Source organism: Lissotriton helveticus, chromosome 7 (genome assembly GCF_964261635.1).
Source record: "Lissotriton helveticus chromosome 7, aLisHel1.1, whole genome shotgun sequence".
Classification (NCBI taxonomy): domain Eukaryota; kingdom Metazoa; phylum Chordata; class Amphibia; order Caudata; family Salamandridae; genus Lissotriton; species Lissotriton helveticus.
In genome coordinates this window covers 1,471,916,289-1,471,932,919 of record NC_136068.1, presented here as the reverse complement: position 1 = coordinate 1,471,932,919, position 16,631 = coordinate 1,471,916,289, and the positions used below count along the sequence as shown (strand labels likewise).

The following is a 16,631-nucleotide window of genomic DNA, read 5'->3' as shown; positions in this document are numbered from 1 at the left end:
TCACCCTTCACTTTCACGCTCACCACGCACTCTCAGCGATCACAATGCACTCACACTGATCCCGATGCACTCACACCATTCACCCTCTTACCCTGCACTCACAGTGATCACTCTGCACTCACAATGCACTTGCGTTGTTCACCCTGTACCTCACCATGCTATCACACAAGCACACGACTCAACCTGCACTCATGTGACACTCCACTCACCTGTCCCCCTCACTCCTCAATCTGCAATCTCACTTAAATAAGCCCACCACTAACCATACATTCATTCATCCCACTCTGCACTTACATCTGCACCCAAATTCATATGGTCACCTCACTCACCCTACAGTCACTCTTCTTACCTTACTCTCACACTGTTGCATGGCTCACAGCGCCCTCACATTGGCACTCCTCCCACCCGCACAGCACAGAGGTTTAATGTGCCTGCTACAAAGAACGTGTAACATGCGATCACTGAACTGAGTGTGAGTAAACAATGAGTATCGCTATAAAAAAAAATGTTTGCCAGAAAGGGTCTATAGAGAGATGAGGTGCATCGTTGGTGAGTGGTAGTGTGGAAATTCATGGAGATGGAGGAAATGGATGAGGGGCGCCAAAAAAGACTGTTGCACTGTGTTCGATAAGTGCTAGGGCCAGCCCTGGCTTGGGAGTGTTAGCCCCCACCCGAAGTTCTGATCTAGTTGCGCCCCTGTACACAAGTATGGGCATGTCGTGCCCCATCAGGGTTTTCGTCCTAAATTACAAAAGGACACATTTACTGTGTCCACTGCAATCCAGCCTTCCAGGGGGCCCCTTGATAGAGGCAGCTCTCTTTTTGCCCTGATGGCCTGGAATAATTCCTAAACAGATTCTTGTAGATACCATTTTGTTACATTTCTTTTTAATGTGATTGATGTGAGGGAGTCTGTTACTATTTGCAGAGAAATGTATGTTTCATGCAACAACCATAAAAAAGTTTATTTTGGATCCAAGCGGGTCCTCCCATATGAGAAATTGGAGGATATCACAGATATTATTCGCTGTAAAATTAGTGGGCCGCTGCTTTGTTACAACAGTGAAAACACATCACTATCTCTGAATATTAGATGTAAATGCTTTTAGAATTTCAACTATAGTAGCTGTGCACTGTTAGTAGCCTGGCTAAAAGAGGGTATGGCAGAGCTGAAAGTAAATCATTTAAGCTCAAAGCTGTACTGAACCGGGGCCCCCAAAATAGTTTTGGCCTAGAGCACCCGAAATCCTGAACATGTCCCACAAAGTCTGTCAGACAACATTGCGCTGAAGTAAAATAGACAACATCATTAATTTATTATTAGTTTTATTTATTTTTTAACATAGGCCCGACATGTTCTAAACCCCCACTGCTTCAGGCAAGCAACTTATCGTACCACTAAGGAATTCTCAATTAGGTGTTCGTTCGGCACCCTCTCTGTGGACTTTCAACTTTGTTGTCGGATCCATACCTGGTTGGTGGGCAATTATCCCATTATAATGCTGCCTAAAACGTTTTTTTGGGGGGGAATTCTTTTTATTGACAATCAAGAAAAGGAAATAAACAATACAAAACAAAGGCATCAGGCAAAGTACATTTTCAGCAGCGGTCTAAGTCACAGTCTCATCTACACCAGGTTATATAAACATATAGAAACATTGGGTCATGGGGATTCTTGCGCTTCCACCTCTACTCGCCGCGCCGGGGGTGCACAAATCTCTCCTCGGTAACTATTCCAGGTCCCCCAAACCTTCCCCCATTTCTCGGGACACCCCCTGGCCACATACACCGACCTCTCCCGAAACATACACCAGTCCACGTCCTCCACCCACTTTGAAATCCAGGGCGGCTGACTGGCTCCCCACAACTGAGCGATATTTCGTTTCGCTACCATACACGCCAGTGTTACCCATTGTTTCCCATATGTATTCAAGTCCGTGGGCTTCCATACATTCAGTATACATCTCCGGGCCTCCGTCCGCATCTCCACCCCCAAGGCGTCTCGCATCTCGTTGTGGATCTTTATCCAGTACTCCTGCACTTCCGTACAATGCCAGAGAATATGCATAAAGGTGCCAAGCTCTCCACACTCCCTTCGGCACTCACCACTCTCAATTAGACCCATTCATATCAGGCGAGGCCCTGTGACATATGACCTATGCAGTATCTTCAAATGTACCAAACAGAGTCGCATCTGGATCGCAGCCACTCTCGGAGAGGAGATCACCTCAGTTCAATCTTCATCATCTAACTCCACCCCATCTGCACTCCACTGCACTCTGATATGTCCCAGTGGGTCCTCCATATTGTTAATGAGCTTTTTATATATCAAAGAAATTGTCTTCTCGGGGAGGTTTCCATCTAGCAACCGGTCCTCCAGAGGAGAGGCCTCGGAAAGTACGGCGTCTCTAGGTATGTATGTAAGGAGAGCGAGTCTGGTCTGGAGGTACCGATAGAACTCGCTATCATGTAGGCTGTATTGCTCCTTAAGTGAAGCAAATGTATTCACTACACCCCCTCCCCCATATCTTTAATCTGTGTGGTCCCGATTAGGTCCCATTTGTCGAATCCCTTGGTCTTCCACAAACTCCCCAGTCTCTCTGAATTCCATAGGGGGGTTGCCAAGGTGAGTTTCCCCTCCCAGCCTAGATATCTATTAGCCGCGTGCCACACATGAACTGCATGTGCTGTTGGACCCACTAGAGAAAACCGCTTAGTCCTGGCATACAGTGCTCTGGTGAAAACACCACCTGGCGCAAGCCCACGATCCATGGCATATCCTGGATCTCCCGGAGGTCCGTAAATTACATGGTTCACCGCCGCGAGCTGAGAAGCCCAATAGTATTTCCGCAGGTCAGGCAGCCCATTCCCACCGCCGTACCACGGAAGAAAGAGCTTAGAGAATGCTATGCGTGTTCTTCCATCCCAGAGAAGCTTCCTCTGGAGAGCCTCAATGTCTTTAAAAGAGGATGCCGGTACCGGGTCCATTATATTCTGTAATACATATAGAAATCGTGGAAGGGCCATCATCTTAAACAGAACTGCCCTACCCAGTAGGGAGAGTGGAAGGGCTTTACAGCGCTCCACATCTCTCCTGAGCCGGTCCAGGGGGGGTCCCACATTATTGATATAACGTAGCTGCGGGTCAAGTGTAACATATATACCGAGATATTTAAACCCGACCGGTTCAATCTGTATAAGGCATGACTGCGGAAGCACCGGCAGCTCGCCTCTGAGGACGAAGGGCACCGATTTCGACCAATTAATTGCAAATCCGGAATATCGTCCGAATATGGAAAGCACGTCCAGAAAACTGATCAAAGAGCCCCGGGGTTTGGTGAGGTAAAGGAGGATGTCATCCACCGCAGGCTTCGTATCGACCAGTCCCATCTAACCCATGCTGCCAGAGGCTCCAGGGCCAGGACGAAGAGAAGCGGGGACAGGGGGCATCCCTGTCTCGTGCCCCTTCCAAGGGGAAAATCGGCTGACTTGTAGTCATTGACAACTACTCTGGCCAAAGGAGTAGCGTATAGCAAACGTACCGAGCTTACAAACTCCGGTCCAAAGCCCATCTTCGCCAATACCGTGAACAGGTAGGACCACTCGACCCTATCAAACGCCATGGTGGCGTCTAAGGACACCAGTACCACCGGTTCCTGAATCGACGGGGAGCCACCCAATATCCCATGTAACCTGCGCAGATTAAGAGCTGTGTTTCGGCATGGCATGAAGCCCGACTGGTCCGGGTGTATCAAGTTGGTAATTACCTAGACCAGCCTGGTAGCTAATAGCTTCGCCAGGATTTTGGGCTCAGCATTGAGTAGCGAGATTGGCCTGTACGAGGAACAAAGAGTCTTAGGTTTGCCCGCCTTGTGTATAACAACTATATTCGCCACCCGCTGGTCATATGAGAGTCGACCCCTCTCTTTACTTTCCGTGAACATGGACCAAATATACGGAGCGAGTTTATGGGCGCTCAATGTATACAGTTCTATTGGGATGCCGTTCGGGCCAGTCGCCTTCTCGGATCGTACCCCTCTAATCGCCTGTGCCACTTCATCATCCGTGAAGGGAGAATCTAAGTATTCCTTATCGTCCTCCGACAGTGCAGGCATTCGGATGTCTTTTATCATATCACTGCTCTCGGTCTCCGAATATCCACCAACAGAGGTGTATACACCTCTGTAGTATTCAGAGAACTCGGCTGCTACTGCCTGGGGGTCTGTAACTGCAATAGAATACGCTCCCTGCAACTCTGGCACTAGCCGCAACGCCCATTCCCCTCGCTCAAGCCAAGCAATCAATTTACCAGCCTTGTCTCCATGTTCATATATTCATTCAACTTTGGGTGACCTTATTCTGGGCCACTGCCCTGTCTTTGGCAAGGCCTCTATATTCATCCTGTCTTAATTTTAAAAGATGCACATCTGCCGAAGCGGCCTTCTCGGCTACCAATTTTTCTAACCGAGTTACATCTGCATCCACTCTCTCGACCTCAGCCTGGTGCTTCTTTTTCTTCCCCGCTATCAAAGACAGGACTTCCCCTCAAAATACCATCTTATATGCTTCCCACAATGACTGTGCCGATTCGATAGTGCCAACATTTTCCTGAAAATAGCAATCTGATATCTTGACAATCTCCCTCTTAGTCACAGGGTCCTTTAGGTGCCACGCACCAATGGGAGCCCCTCTACCAGCTGCCGGCTGTCCGAGCTCCACACTTAACCACATAGGTGAGTAGTCAGAGATCCCCCTTCCAAGATATCATGCCTCTCTGATCGTATCTGCTAGGGCCCCCAGTATCAATATGTAATCTAACCTTGACTTGCTGTGGTGCGCTGCAGACACGTGTGAAATAAGCCTGTGTCGGATTAAGAACACGCCAGCTGTCCACAAGCCCCATTATTGCTAGGAAGTCTGAGAGCCATTTGTGTGCTGGTCTGAGTATTCTTGCCGGGTGTCTGTCTATCTCTCCGTCTAACACAGCGTTAAAGTCGCCCCCCAGCATAAGAAAGTCCAAGGGCAGGGTGAGAAAGACAGTCCCCAAGTCGCGAAAGTGTCAGTCTGAAGGCCAGGCGGGACATAGTTCGAAAAGAAGGTAACCGTCCTCCCCTCCCACTGACCCGAGATTCCAATGCGGCAACCCCTCTGGTCAGACCACGTGGCCTGTATTGTTAAGGGAAAGGAGTTTCTCACCAATATTCCTACCCCCCTAGACCACGAGGTAAACCCAGCATGAGCCACCATCCTATATCTCCCTTTATGAAGGGCCATGCAACGATCACCAATGAGATGTATCTCCTGCAACAGCACTACATCAGTTGGTTAACCATACCCCTCTTGATCCGGTCTCCGAGGCCATTCACATTCCAACTCAGCACCTTTATCCCCGACCCCCTGCTAACGTTCAACATTTAACCAACTTGAACATTGCCCGACTGCACCACCGCCACTTTTATGCTGACATGGAATCCACGTTGTCAATACAACATCAGCCTTTGCCCCTGATGCAAACAATCCGTCAAACAATAGAGTTTCAAAACCAAAAAATTCTCCCATTGAATCCAAGCCCCAGCCCCCCTCCCTGCAACCCTGCATACGGCCGATGCCCATCCCCAACTAGCAGTGTGCCTGTTGCCCAAGATCCCAGCTACAAACTAACTAAAGGTAGTAATGAGAAGGAGGCCATGCCCCGCCCCACCCCCAGCCCAAAAGACAGAGTCCCGGAGCCCCGGGTCTCCCACAGCTGTCTTGCAATGAAGGATTCTAGTGTGACCCTAGCCACGGAATCATCCCGCTACCTGAAGAACTAGTCCAATGCGAAAGTTCTGACTGTTGCCTTCATTACTGCTCCTGCTGACCGCCAACACCTCCATCCTCTCTCTTTTCTGGACCATCCGCATGTCTGCTGTCCAACCAGTCTGAGGCGATCTCCGGATTGTCAATAAACCAGGCCCTTCCCTCGAGTTCCACTCGCAGGCAAGCCGGGAACATCATTGCATACTTTAGTCCCTTGTCCCTGAGTCTCTTCTTTACTGGGAGAAAACTCAGCCGTTGCTTCTGTACCATCTGGGTAAAGTCGGGGAAAAAAGAGAGCGTGGCATTCTCATATCGCAAGGGGGCGCCAGTACGTGCTGCCTGGAGGATCGCATCTCTGTCCCGAAAATTTAGCACCCTCGCGATCATTGGACAAGGGGGGGCCCAGGCCTGAGTTTCCCCCCCGGCACCCCATGTTCACGTTCGATTGTAAAGAAGTTGCTCAGTCCCTTAGGCTTCAGATGGTTGAGTACAAAATCCTCTAGAAACAAGTTTGGGGCCGGCCCCTCTGACTTCTCGGGTATCCCAAGGATGCAGACATTATTACGCCTAGCTCTCCCTTCATAGTCATTGAGTTTCCTGTTTGTTAGTTCCCTATAAGACTAAAGATCATGCATCTCCTGCTGCAGCAACTACATGTCGTCAATTAAACTAGTGGTTTTAATATCAAGTGATTTGACCTTTTCGCTTGTCTTCGTGAGGTCGGCCCGTAACAAATTTACCTCAATGGTGACGATATCGAGTTTATTGTCTAATACCTCCTTCTATTGGCCCTGGGTGTATTGAACCCCTCTGATGGCTGCCATGACGTCAGTAAGCGTAGGTTCCGCGGAAGAACCCAGAGAGTCACTTTCCACCGCTTGAGAACACTTCGACTCCGTCGGGGAATTACGGGGTATCGTGTAACGGTCTAGCTTGTTGACTTGAGTTTGCTTCAACCCCTTCGAGGACCTGGACGAGGGCTTCACGGTCTCCAGCTTGGTTGCCATGCTGACATCCGCCATTCGCCACCCCAGACGCAATGTCCACCGGGTATCAGACAGCGCCGGTCCACAGTCTCCAACCCAGGGGGGGGTTGCTCCTGCCACGCCCAGTGGTAGCCAACAACCCCCAGCACTCCAGTCCCCACAGGATTCACCACGGGCGGCTGCCGGCCCTCCAAACACCTGGTCCGCAACTGTGTTGCTCTCTATTCAGCAAGGCCTGCTTTCCAACGGTATCTTTGTGCGGAGACTGACTGGCCAAAAGTATACGTCTACTCTCCCCAGAGGCACCCACGGTCTCACACCAAGATCATCGAAGAGCCATATGGGGAGAGGGGGGCCAGTGCACGATATTCATGGTCGCAGTGAGAGCGCGAACAGGTGCCTGCTATTCAATAGACATCTCCTCCAAAGGACGTCAAGCCCCAAAGGGGCACCGGAGTCACCCCCCCCCCCATGGGCCAACACCTCCAGTCAGTCTTGTCACCAGGCCCCAACACAAGGATCCAACAGCTGTACCACTCAAATGTCTAGGGGCCGTGACTGTCACTAGTCACCTCCCTGTGGTACCCACAAGCGCACCGGACCTTGCTCCTCACCTCTGCGTGATCCGGTGTTTTCACAGCATGATCTCTGCTTCCAAGGGCAGTATAATGTAGTCTCGTCTCCCTCTCTGGGGGTGTCGGCCGTCTCGCCTCGCATCCGGGCACCAACAGGATAATTGCCCCTCGACTCGACAGATGCTCCCAATTGCCACTGTACCCGGCCGTGAGCACTCCGGCTCCGCCCTCTCTCCATGCCCCGGCCGGGGCGCACCACTCGCGTCAGCACCCAGTCGGGCCCGGGCCAGCCACGTCCTTCCTCTCACTCAGTGGGAGGATAACAAGCCTCCGCCGACCTCCAGAGCCCTGCACCACCACCGGCAGTCAGTCGACCAGTTTCGGGGCCGGACCGGCAACTTCACGTTTCCGGCCCCCGGTGTTTATAACTTCAGCCACGGACACAGGGATTACTCCCACCCCCACACAGGGCAAGAAGAAGGCCGACGGTGTATCTCGGGTCCCAGAAGCTGCCGAGGACTCAGGAACTCCGCAATGTATGTCGCTTCTCGTCTTCTTTCAGGCTGCAGGTCACAAATGCAGGATTTTGGCCAGGATGATTGTGCTGGGGAAAGGGGTCGACGGAGCTAAGCACTCATGCGGCCATCTTGGGCCAGTGCGTGGCTCCTCCCCCCCTTAAAACATTTGTTAATCATTTCTAGCGAAGAGTTGTTTCTCGTGTAGCAGCTCTGAGCTAGGGAGTGCTATAAAAATCTGACAACACTGTCTCCCTTCGATTCCCTGTTTTGGCTGAAAATGTCTGCAGAATATTCAGCTTTGAGAGAAACTGCTATTAAAACTCTCTTGCCTTTCATCTCGTCCTATTTATGTGAGATTGGGTTCTCAGCCTCTGCGGTATTAACACCTTCGCCACGGGGCTAATTCCCCCGCGGTGCTGGGGGGAGGGGGGACGCGCAGCGCCACGGTGCTTGTGACGAGCTCGACTCGTCACGCTGCATGGTGGCGCTGTGCTCATGACGAACTGAGCTCGTCATGACCACGCCCGTTTTAATAGAACGCTCAGCACAGCGGGGGAATTAGCCCCGCGTGTGAGCGCAGCGCGTGTCATCACGAATTGAGCTCGTCATGAGCACGGACGGAGTCAAAGACAGAAGGGGTCAATCCACGGAGCCGCGGAGGGGACGGTCAGGTGAGGTGGTATCCTCCCATATAGTGCTCTATTAAGCACAGGGTCCCCTACGTTTTTCTCCACGAAGGCTCATGAGGCCTGAAACAACTTGATTGCAAAAGGAGATAAAGGTATTATCTTGTCACCATGTCATATTGAGCTTATTAGGCATACCACAAGTAAACACACACATAGCATTTCCTATGTTTTGACAGCATTTCACTGACTGTCTGATTGTGAACAGGGTAGGGATCTGTGTACCTGTCCTGAAGAAGAAGTATCCAACTTCGAAACATGTTGACACAGACACATAGGAGGCTTTTTGTACATTAATACATTAAAAACCTCTGCCTCATGTCTTTTAACAATACCAGCAGGAGGTTTATTACAATTCTTTCTAGTCCGACCTGCCAGGTATTTTTTAACATCCACTCACTATTCACCTCTGACCCTACCACTCACACCCACACCCTATCTCACACACTACACATATAGGTCACTTCAAGTGCTCCCGCGTATTCCCTGGTTAGTAGCACGCCGCGCTCTGTAGAGGGGCGCGAAGACCCCTATGATGAAGCATGACACCCAGGGCCCTTTTGGTGTGTGAGGGGTATTTTAAAAACACAATATGCTTCCCACCAAAGTAGGAGCCCCATCACCATTGAGATCGTCCATTGGGTTTCACTTTATGCCTTGTGGGTGGATTCCTTATGTTTATAAAAAAAAAAAGGGGGTCATTAGGATGGTGGTCCTTCTGCCATCACCAAGCGTATTAACCACCGCCCAATTAGGATGGTGGTGGATACCGCGGCGGACGCAAAGTCCGCCAGCCGCTTCACCGCCAAAGGCAATCACACCGATTGCCTGGCGGACAGTGCACGGCCACTAAAATGGTGGCACCGTCCACCAAATTAGAATGGGGTTAGAAAAAGGCCTTTCCATGGCGGCGATGCTGCCATGGAAAGGCTGGCGGGGATTGGGTGTGGGGGCCCCTTGCGGGCACCCCTTGTTTGGGGGTTGTTGCTGCACTGGGGAGGTGCCAGCATTTCCCTGCACTTCGTGGCAGGCACCCTGTGGTGCCTGCCAGGCAGTGCAGAGAGATGCAGTGCATGCCAATTTGGCATTGCTGACGGCGCTGCATCCAGCAACACCGTCCGCAATGTTGAAGGCCCAGGATGCGCCCGTCAGTATGGCGGGTGTATCCTAATATGTGTGATGGGACCGGCGCACATCTGGCGGGCGGTTTCAGCACCGCAACGATGGTGGAGTCCACCCGCCATCGTAATGAGCCCCTGGGGGCTGATTACCATGGCGGGCGAACTAGGTCCGCCCACCATCCGGGCTTTTATCATTCCGGGTGGTCGCAATGTTAAAAGTGCTTGCATTGCATTTCCCTGCACTACGTAGCAGGCACCACGCGGTGCCTGCCACTTGGGGCATGGAAATGCGGGGGTACCATAGGTACCCTCCAGTGCAGGGACACCCCCCCAAACAAGGGGGGCCCGCAACAGGCCCCCAAACCCAATCCCCACCAGCTTTTCCATGCCCACATCCTAATTTGGTGGACGTTGCCTGCTAGGCACCTCCACCATTTTAGGGGCCCTGCACCGTCCGCGAGGCAATTGGTGTGATTGCCTCTGGCTGTGAAGCGGCGGATGGACTTTGCCTCCGCTGTGGTACACACCGGCATCCTAATTTGGCGGTGGTTAATACGCTTGGTGATGGCGGAAGGATCGCCACTGCCGGCCCGGCGGTGGCGGTCCTTCCGCCATCATAATGACCCCCTAAGTACCGTTCAAGACTGGATGTGGAGCACAAACAGAGGATGGTAGTAGCAAAATTCCATCCACAGATTGACCGTTCTGTGGCGAAAAACAGGCACATCCGTCACATTTATGTTGGTGGTGTTATTATCAATCTATGCCATGTGTAAAACAGAGCATCCTAGTAAAAACAATTTGTGCACATTTTATCTTGGAAAATGGTGTTTTGAGCTGTGTAATAAGCCACCGTCATTTCACCACACCCACTCAAAAACCTGCAGTTTACTAAACACTCTTATTGTGCATTATTTGCTGGATACGTCCCGGGATATGCTTGTGGCGGTCAATTAAGTTGTGTACCTGATTCCAGAAATTTCTGTCAGGTGGTGGGGTGACCCAACATCTAAAATAATTCAGCTTGGGGGGATGGGGGGGCTCAACATACAAAGATTTGCAGACCTCTCCTCTACATGGTGATGGAACTCTTTGGTGATTTGTAATTATAATGTACCACAGTGGGTACTTTCTCCAGTAGATTGAAATTGGATAGGACGCTTATAAAATCCATCAAGTTAAAGCTCATCAATGACATATAGGGCCGATTCCGATTCGGGAAAAACCGCTCCAAATAGCCGTTCGGAGCGTTTTTCCCGTACGAATTGTACCCTGCAACGTCCTCCGCACGTACGACGAAGTACGATTCGTACCAGGAGCCGTACTCCGTACGAGTCGTACAGAGACCGTATGAATCAAATCCCCATCCGAATCTCCCTCGGAACCCACTGTACGCGACATCTGTACGGTTCGCAGCTGGTTTTTACGACCCAGCAAGTACGATACGTGTCGGGTACGCACCGTACGACCCTTTTTCTACAGGAGCTGAAAACAGCCGTAAAAGCAGAGTTCACGCCGAAACCGGTTACGGAACGGCCCCCCAGGGACGGTGCGTACCCCCCATGATCGCAGAGGTATGATGTGTACCCCTGCGATCTTTGGCTGTATGCACCGTACCCCATGTACGATGGGTGTACGCACCGTACCCCATGTACGATGGGTGTACGCACCGTACCCCATGTATGATGGGTGTACGCACCGTACCCCATGTACGATGGGTGTACGTACACCCATCGTACATGGGGTACGGTCCGTACACCCATCATACATGGGGTACGGTGCATACACCCATCGTACATGGGGTACGGTGTGTATGTGTTTGTGTGTTTTACCATACGACTCGCCCTTACCTGACGTGGACCGTACGAATCGCGTCCTCATACCCCAGTCCAGATATTACTCGTCGGGTCGTACGGCATGTGTACGAGTCGTATGGTTCACGGTTTCAGCCTTGCAATACGTACGCATCGCGACGATTCGGACGGATTCACGGAATACGGATCGTACAACGCGACGGGTACGATTCGGACGGAGAGGGCCTCCAGATACTAATCGTACGGACGTTTTTTTTCTTGATTCGGAATCGACCCCATAATGTGAATTTGCTGAGAAATGGTAAACATAGCTACATTTATATCTGCCAAATGGCCCCATGTAATCTATGGGACCTTCAGAAACGGGGCCTAACAGAACTTTGCATGCTTGGATTTTTGAGTCCAAGAGTGCAATTTGCTTCACTGAATGGCTTATTGACTGAAGAGGAATTTACATTTATTTAGACCACAAATCGCTATTAGTGTAGCATTGCAATGCCTTTTGGATGGCCTAGTTATGATTTTCAAAATATTCCCATTTCAAATGGAAGTCAAATTTGGCTTTTTGGAGATTTGTGGTCAGTAGGGTGAGAAAGTCAGTTGTAATAAGGTGTGAGATTTTGGTGGGGGAGGCTTGTGGGCTGCACAAGATTGCTTACATATTTCTTTGGTTTGTGCAGGTGTCCTTGCACAGGAAATGTGTGTGGTTAGTAGGTGATCATAGAAAGGACTTTTGGATGCCTTAATAGACAATTATATAATTTGGCTACATTGAGTTTATCATGAGAGTTCTGTTTTAACGTGCTGTTGTAAGGTGGTGTGTAATATGTCTTGGGAGGTGGTGCTTTGTTATCTGATATCTATCTTAAATGCTTTTTCAGCATCTTATACTCGCTAAATCAGGTAAAAGCACATACTCAGGACTACCAGGTGTGAAATCCTAAATTTCTTCTGCTTCTTCTTTTAGAAACTACCGGCTGTTCCGCTACACAGCGTACCGGCAACCGACAAGGTGGTGCTGGGGGATGCTGGGGAAAAACATCCGTAAGGAGCTGCCGGCCTGTGCCATAACCGCCATCCGCAACACTTTCCCTTTTGGTTTTTCACACTTGTAGATTAATTTTGATACATTTTTGTATTCATATTTTGGTACAGTTTACAAAAATCAATAAAAAGTCATTTATCTAAGTTGCACTAATCTCCAGTTTCTCAAAAAAATTCTTTATTGCAAATTTGATAGATAACATGGTTGTGTAAGAGTTAAGAGCAGTATTGGTGAGTTGGGACTCTAGTGATTAATTTAATTAGCTTATTATATCTTCTACCCTGTAAGACTGCCTCTGAGAATGCCTTGGCACAATGTTATATGTTCCTTATTTATTATGCCTTTAGTGGTGGGATTCAAGAGTGAGCCAGTAATATTCTGGCTGGCAGGGGTAGACAATGCTTGGGTCACTTGCTGAATAAATCTCTCTTTTCTACAAGTTGGAGTCCTGTGGTTACAACATAATGTTTTCAGCGAGTTACAGCCAGCACAGCATCCGGCAATCCAGGAGGTGGTTTAAACGTGGTATAACCCACTATGTCTACTCATTTGAAGTATGTTCCTTGCTCTTTACTTAGTTTAAGTTGACTCTATGTATAAAAAGGAAGTGCCTATATAGACAATGATACACTGCCATCTGTGTTCAAAGCCAATGAGTGCATGATGTAGCTGAACTGATCACTTCCCATGGAGCTCAGACCACCAAAAGCAAACCCACAGTCATCCGCACAGAGCATAACACAGCTCAACTAGCTATGGCCAATAGTGCTTACACCACTGCTACAATGAACTCACTGGTAGCAACCAATCGACATCGCCAATTTATCATTTATTTTATACTTCACAGCTACTATTACTCACTGTATCATCCCCAGTCTGCTCTCCTCTTCTGACTCTTACGCTATTATATTATTAGGTTTACAACACAGAAAGACTATTCCAGAACAGTTTATACATTAGCTCTCTACTTTTGTACTGCTATTGCTGAATAATAATGCTTGTCGTAGGATAGTAATATTGCACCGTAATTAAACTGAATATCACAATCAAATACATTTGGTTCGGAGTATAGAAGTTTACACACAGTGCATTCAACATGAAATCTTCAACTATAATCCCACCACCAATATTCTTGATTCAGCCAGGCAACCCACCAGTGGAATGACAAAAGTGGGTGAACATGTTTGAACAAAACAATTTAGAATGCATGGATGGTCTAGACATTTGCCTCAACAAAAATAAAAGATTTTTACTTAATGAACTCGGAAAATAAATATTGGGTGAATCCAAATACCGACTGACGGCTTTGAAACAAGATGTCCAACCAATTCTGGATGCTATAAAAGAGATGAAGAAGAGATTAGAAATAAGACCTCAACCTAGTTATCATCTCAAAGTTGAAGAAACTTTAGATGAGTTTGTTGCCATAAACTGTCGATAAAATGTCAGCTAGGGGTTATGGCAGAAGAATTGATAAATGACCAATTTATAGTACAGTGTAGAAGCAAGAACATGCAGGATCAATTAAGAGAAGTGAAATATCCCACACGAAAAGATGCTGTAGAGACAGTGAAGTTAGTCGAGCAATCAGAATATTGCATGAAGGAGAAAACATATGAGTTATCATCTCAAAGTTGAAGAGACTTTAGATGAGTTTGTTGCTAGGTTACATGGACTGTCGATAAAATGTCAACTTGGGATTATGACAGAAGAATTGATTAATGACCAATTTATAGTACAGTGTAGAAGCAAGAACATGCAGGATCAATTAAGGGAAGTGAAATATCCCACACGAAAAGATGCGGTAGAGACAGTGAAGTTAGTTGAGCAATCAGAATATTGCATGAAGGAGAAAAGATATGAGGTTTGGGGGAAATCTAGCATGTGTAGATAAGAGCAAAATGGTTGTAAATAAGAGTGAAGGCAAAGGGCCCGATTCACAGAACTAACTTAAGACAAAATCCTAAACTTACTACCATTTTCATATTCACAGAAGGCACTTACTCATTTTCGTATTCACAGAAGACACTTACTCATTTCGGTATTCACAGAAGTTAGGAGTCCTAACTTTAGGACTCCTAAATGCCTTCTGTGAATACCGAAAGTCCTAAAGTCAGGATTTTTCTCTGTTTAGGAGTAGTAAAGTTAGGACTCCAAACTTTAGGACTCCTAAATGCCTTCTGTGAATACTGAAAGTCTTAAAATTATGATTTTTCCTAATTTAGTAGTAGTAAAGTTAGGACTCCTAAATTTAGGACTCCTAAAGGCCTTCTGTGAATACCCAAAGTCTTAAAATTAGGATTTTTCTCAGTTTAGTAGTAGTAAAGTTGAGAAAAATGCTAATTTTAAGACTTTCGATATTCACAGAAGGCTTTTAGGAGTCCTAAAGTTACGAGTCCTAACTTTACTACTACTAAATTGAGAAAAATGCTAATTTTAAGACTTTCGATATTCACAGAAGGCATTTAGGAGTCCTAAAGTTATATCCCTATTTAAATATATACATACAAATAATAAATAGTAACATTAATTTAATAAAATAAAATAGATTAAATATATATTTTAACAAATATAACATACACTTTTTTAAATAGTTAAAGACACACATATATATACATATATATATGATATACATTTATCAATTTAAAAAACTATTATTAAACTAACCATTTTAAATAAAATAAATTCTATTCCCACTATAATTTATAAAAAGGTAAGCAAATTGTTTTACTAAACATGCATTCAATTTACTACTCCCACTTCACAAAATGCAACAGTAGGAAAACAGTTACATCAAATAGTGGTAACATTTACTATTACAACTCCAGTCAATACAGCAGTAGGCAACATGTTGGATTGCATAGGGGTAAGATTTACTATTCCTAACTCCAGTCATTGCAACACTAGGGAAAATGATGGATGGCGGAGGGGTCGAGTTTACTATTCCCACTCCAGTCAGTGCAACAATAGGAAAAAATGTTGGATTGCGGAGGGGCAAAATGTACTATTCCCACTCCAACGAGTGCAAAAGTAGAGAAAATGTTGAATTATGGAGGGGTAACATTTACTTTTCCCACTCCAGTCAGTGCAAAAGTGCGGAAAGTGTTAGATTGCAAAGAGGTAACATTTACTATTCCTACTCCAGTCAGTGCAAAACTAGGGAAAGTGTTGGATTGCGGAAGGGTAAAATGTACTATTCCCATTCCAGTCAGTGCAACAGTAGGGAAAGTGTTGGATTGCGGCGGGGTAAAATGTAGTATTCCCACCCCACTCTGTGCAACAGTAAGGAAAGTGTCGGGTTACGGAGGGGTAAAATTTACTATTCCATCTCCAATAAGTGCAACAATAGGCAAAGTGTCGGATTGCGGAGGGTAACATTTAGTATTCCCACTCCACACTGTGCAGCAGTAAGGAAAGTGTTGGATTGCGGAGGGGTAAAATTGACTATTCCAACTCCAATACGTGCAACAATAGGGAAAGTGTTGGATTGCGGAGGGGTAAAATTTACTATTCCCACTCCACAGAGGTCAACAGTAGGGAAAGTGTTGGATTGCATAACTGTAAAATGTATTATTCCCACTCCAGTCAGTGCAACATTAGAAACAAACAAATTCTCTTCAGCAAAAAAAAATAATTGCAAAAACCAAGTAAACAAATATCAATATGTTAAAATTCAAATATATTTTATAATGAAAATTTAGTAAAAATAAATACATATGACAATGCTAAATACATATAAAAAACTACAAACATTACTATAATTAAAATTAATACATTGAAATACATAATTGTATTTATAAATTGTATATTAACTAAGAAATATTTATTAAATAATTACATTTTAGTTACTTCCCACCCTATACCCCTACAAAACTCACAACCCACACCTAAAATGTAACTTACAGATGTGCACAATTAACATAAATATTTATTGATAAACTAATTATCATTAGATACAAATTAATTTTGATTCAATTATTAATTTACTTCCCACAAAACACACAATACACTCTTAAAATGTAACTTAAAAAATGAATTGCACAATTAACATAATTAATTGTAAGTTCAAAAATTATCAATAAAAAAA

At 46.6% G+C, this 16,631-nt stretch overlaps 1 protein-coding gene across 1 annotated transcript in view; it reads left to right on the top strand.

Moving 5' to 3' along the window:
* The window catches only part of LOC144769543 (uncharacterized), a 100,364-nt gene extending 87,750 nt beyond the window's left edge, over positions 1 to 12,614 (top strand). The window contains exon 3 of the mRNA XM_078653692.1: positions 12,467 to 12,614. Coding sequence (XP_078509818.1) covers positions 12,467 to 12,614 — 148 coding nt within the window. The remainder of the gene's footprint in view (positions 1 to 12,466) is intronic.
* Positions 12,615 to 16,631: the final 4,017 nt, after the last annotated feature.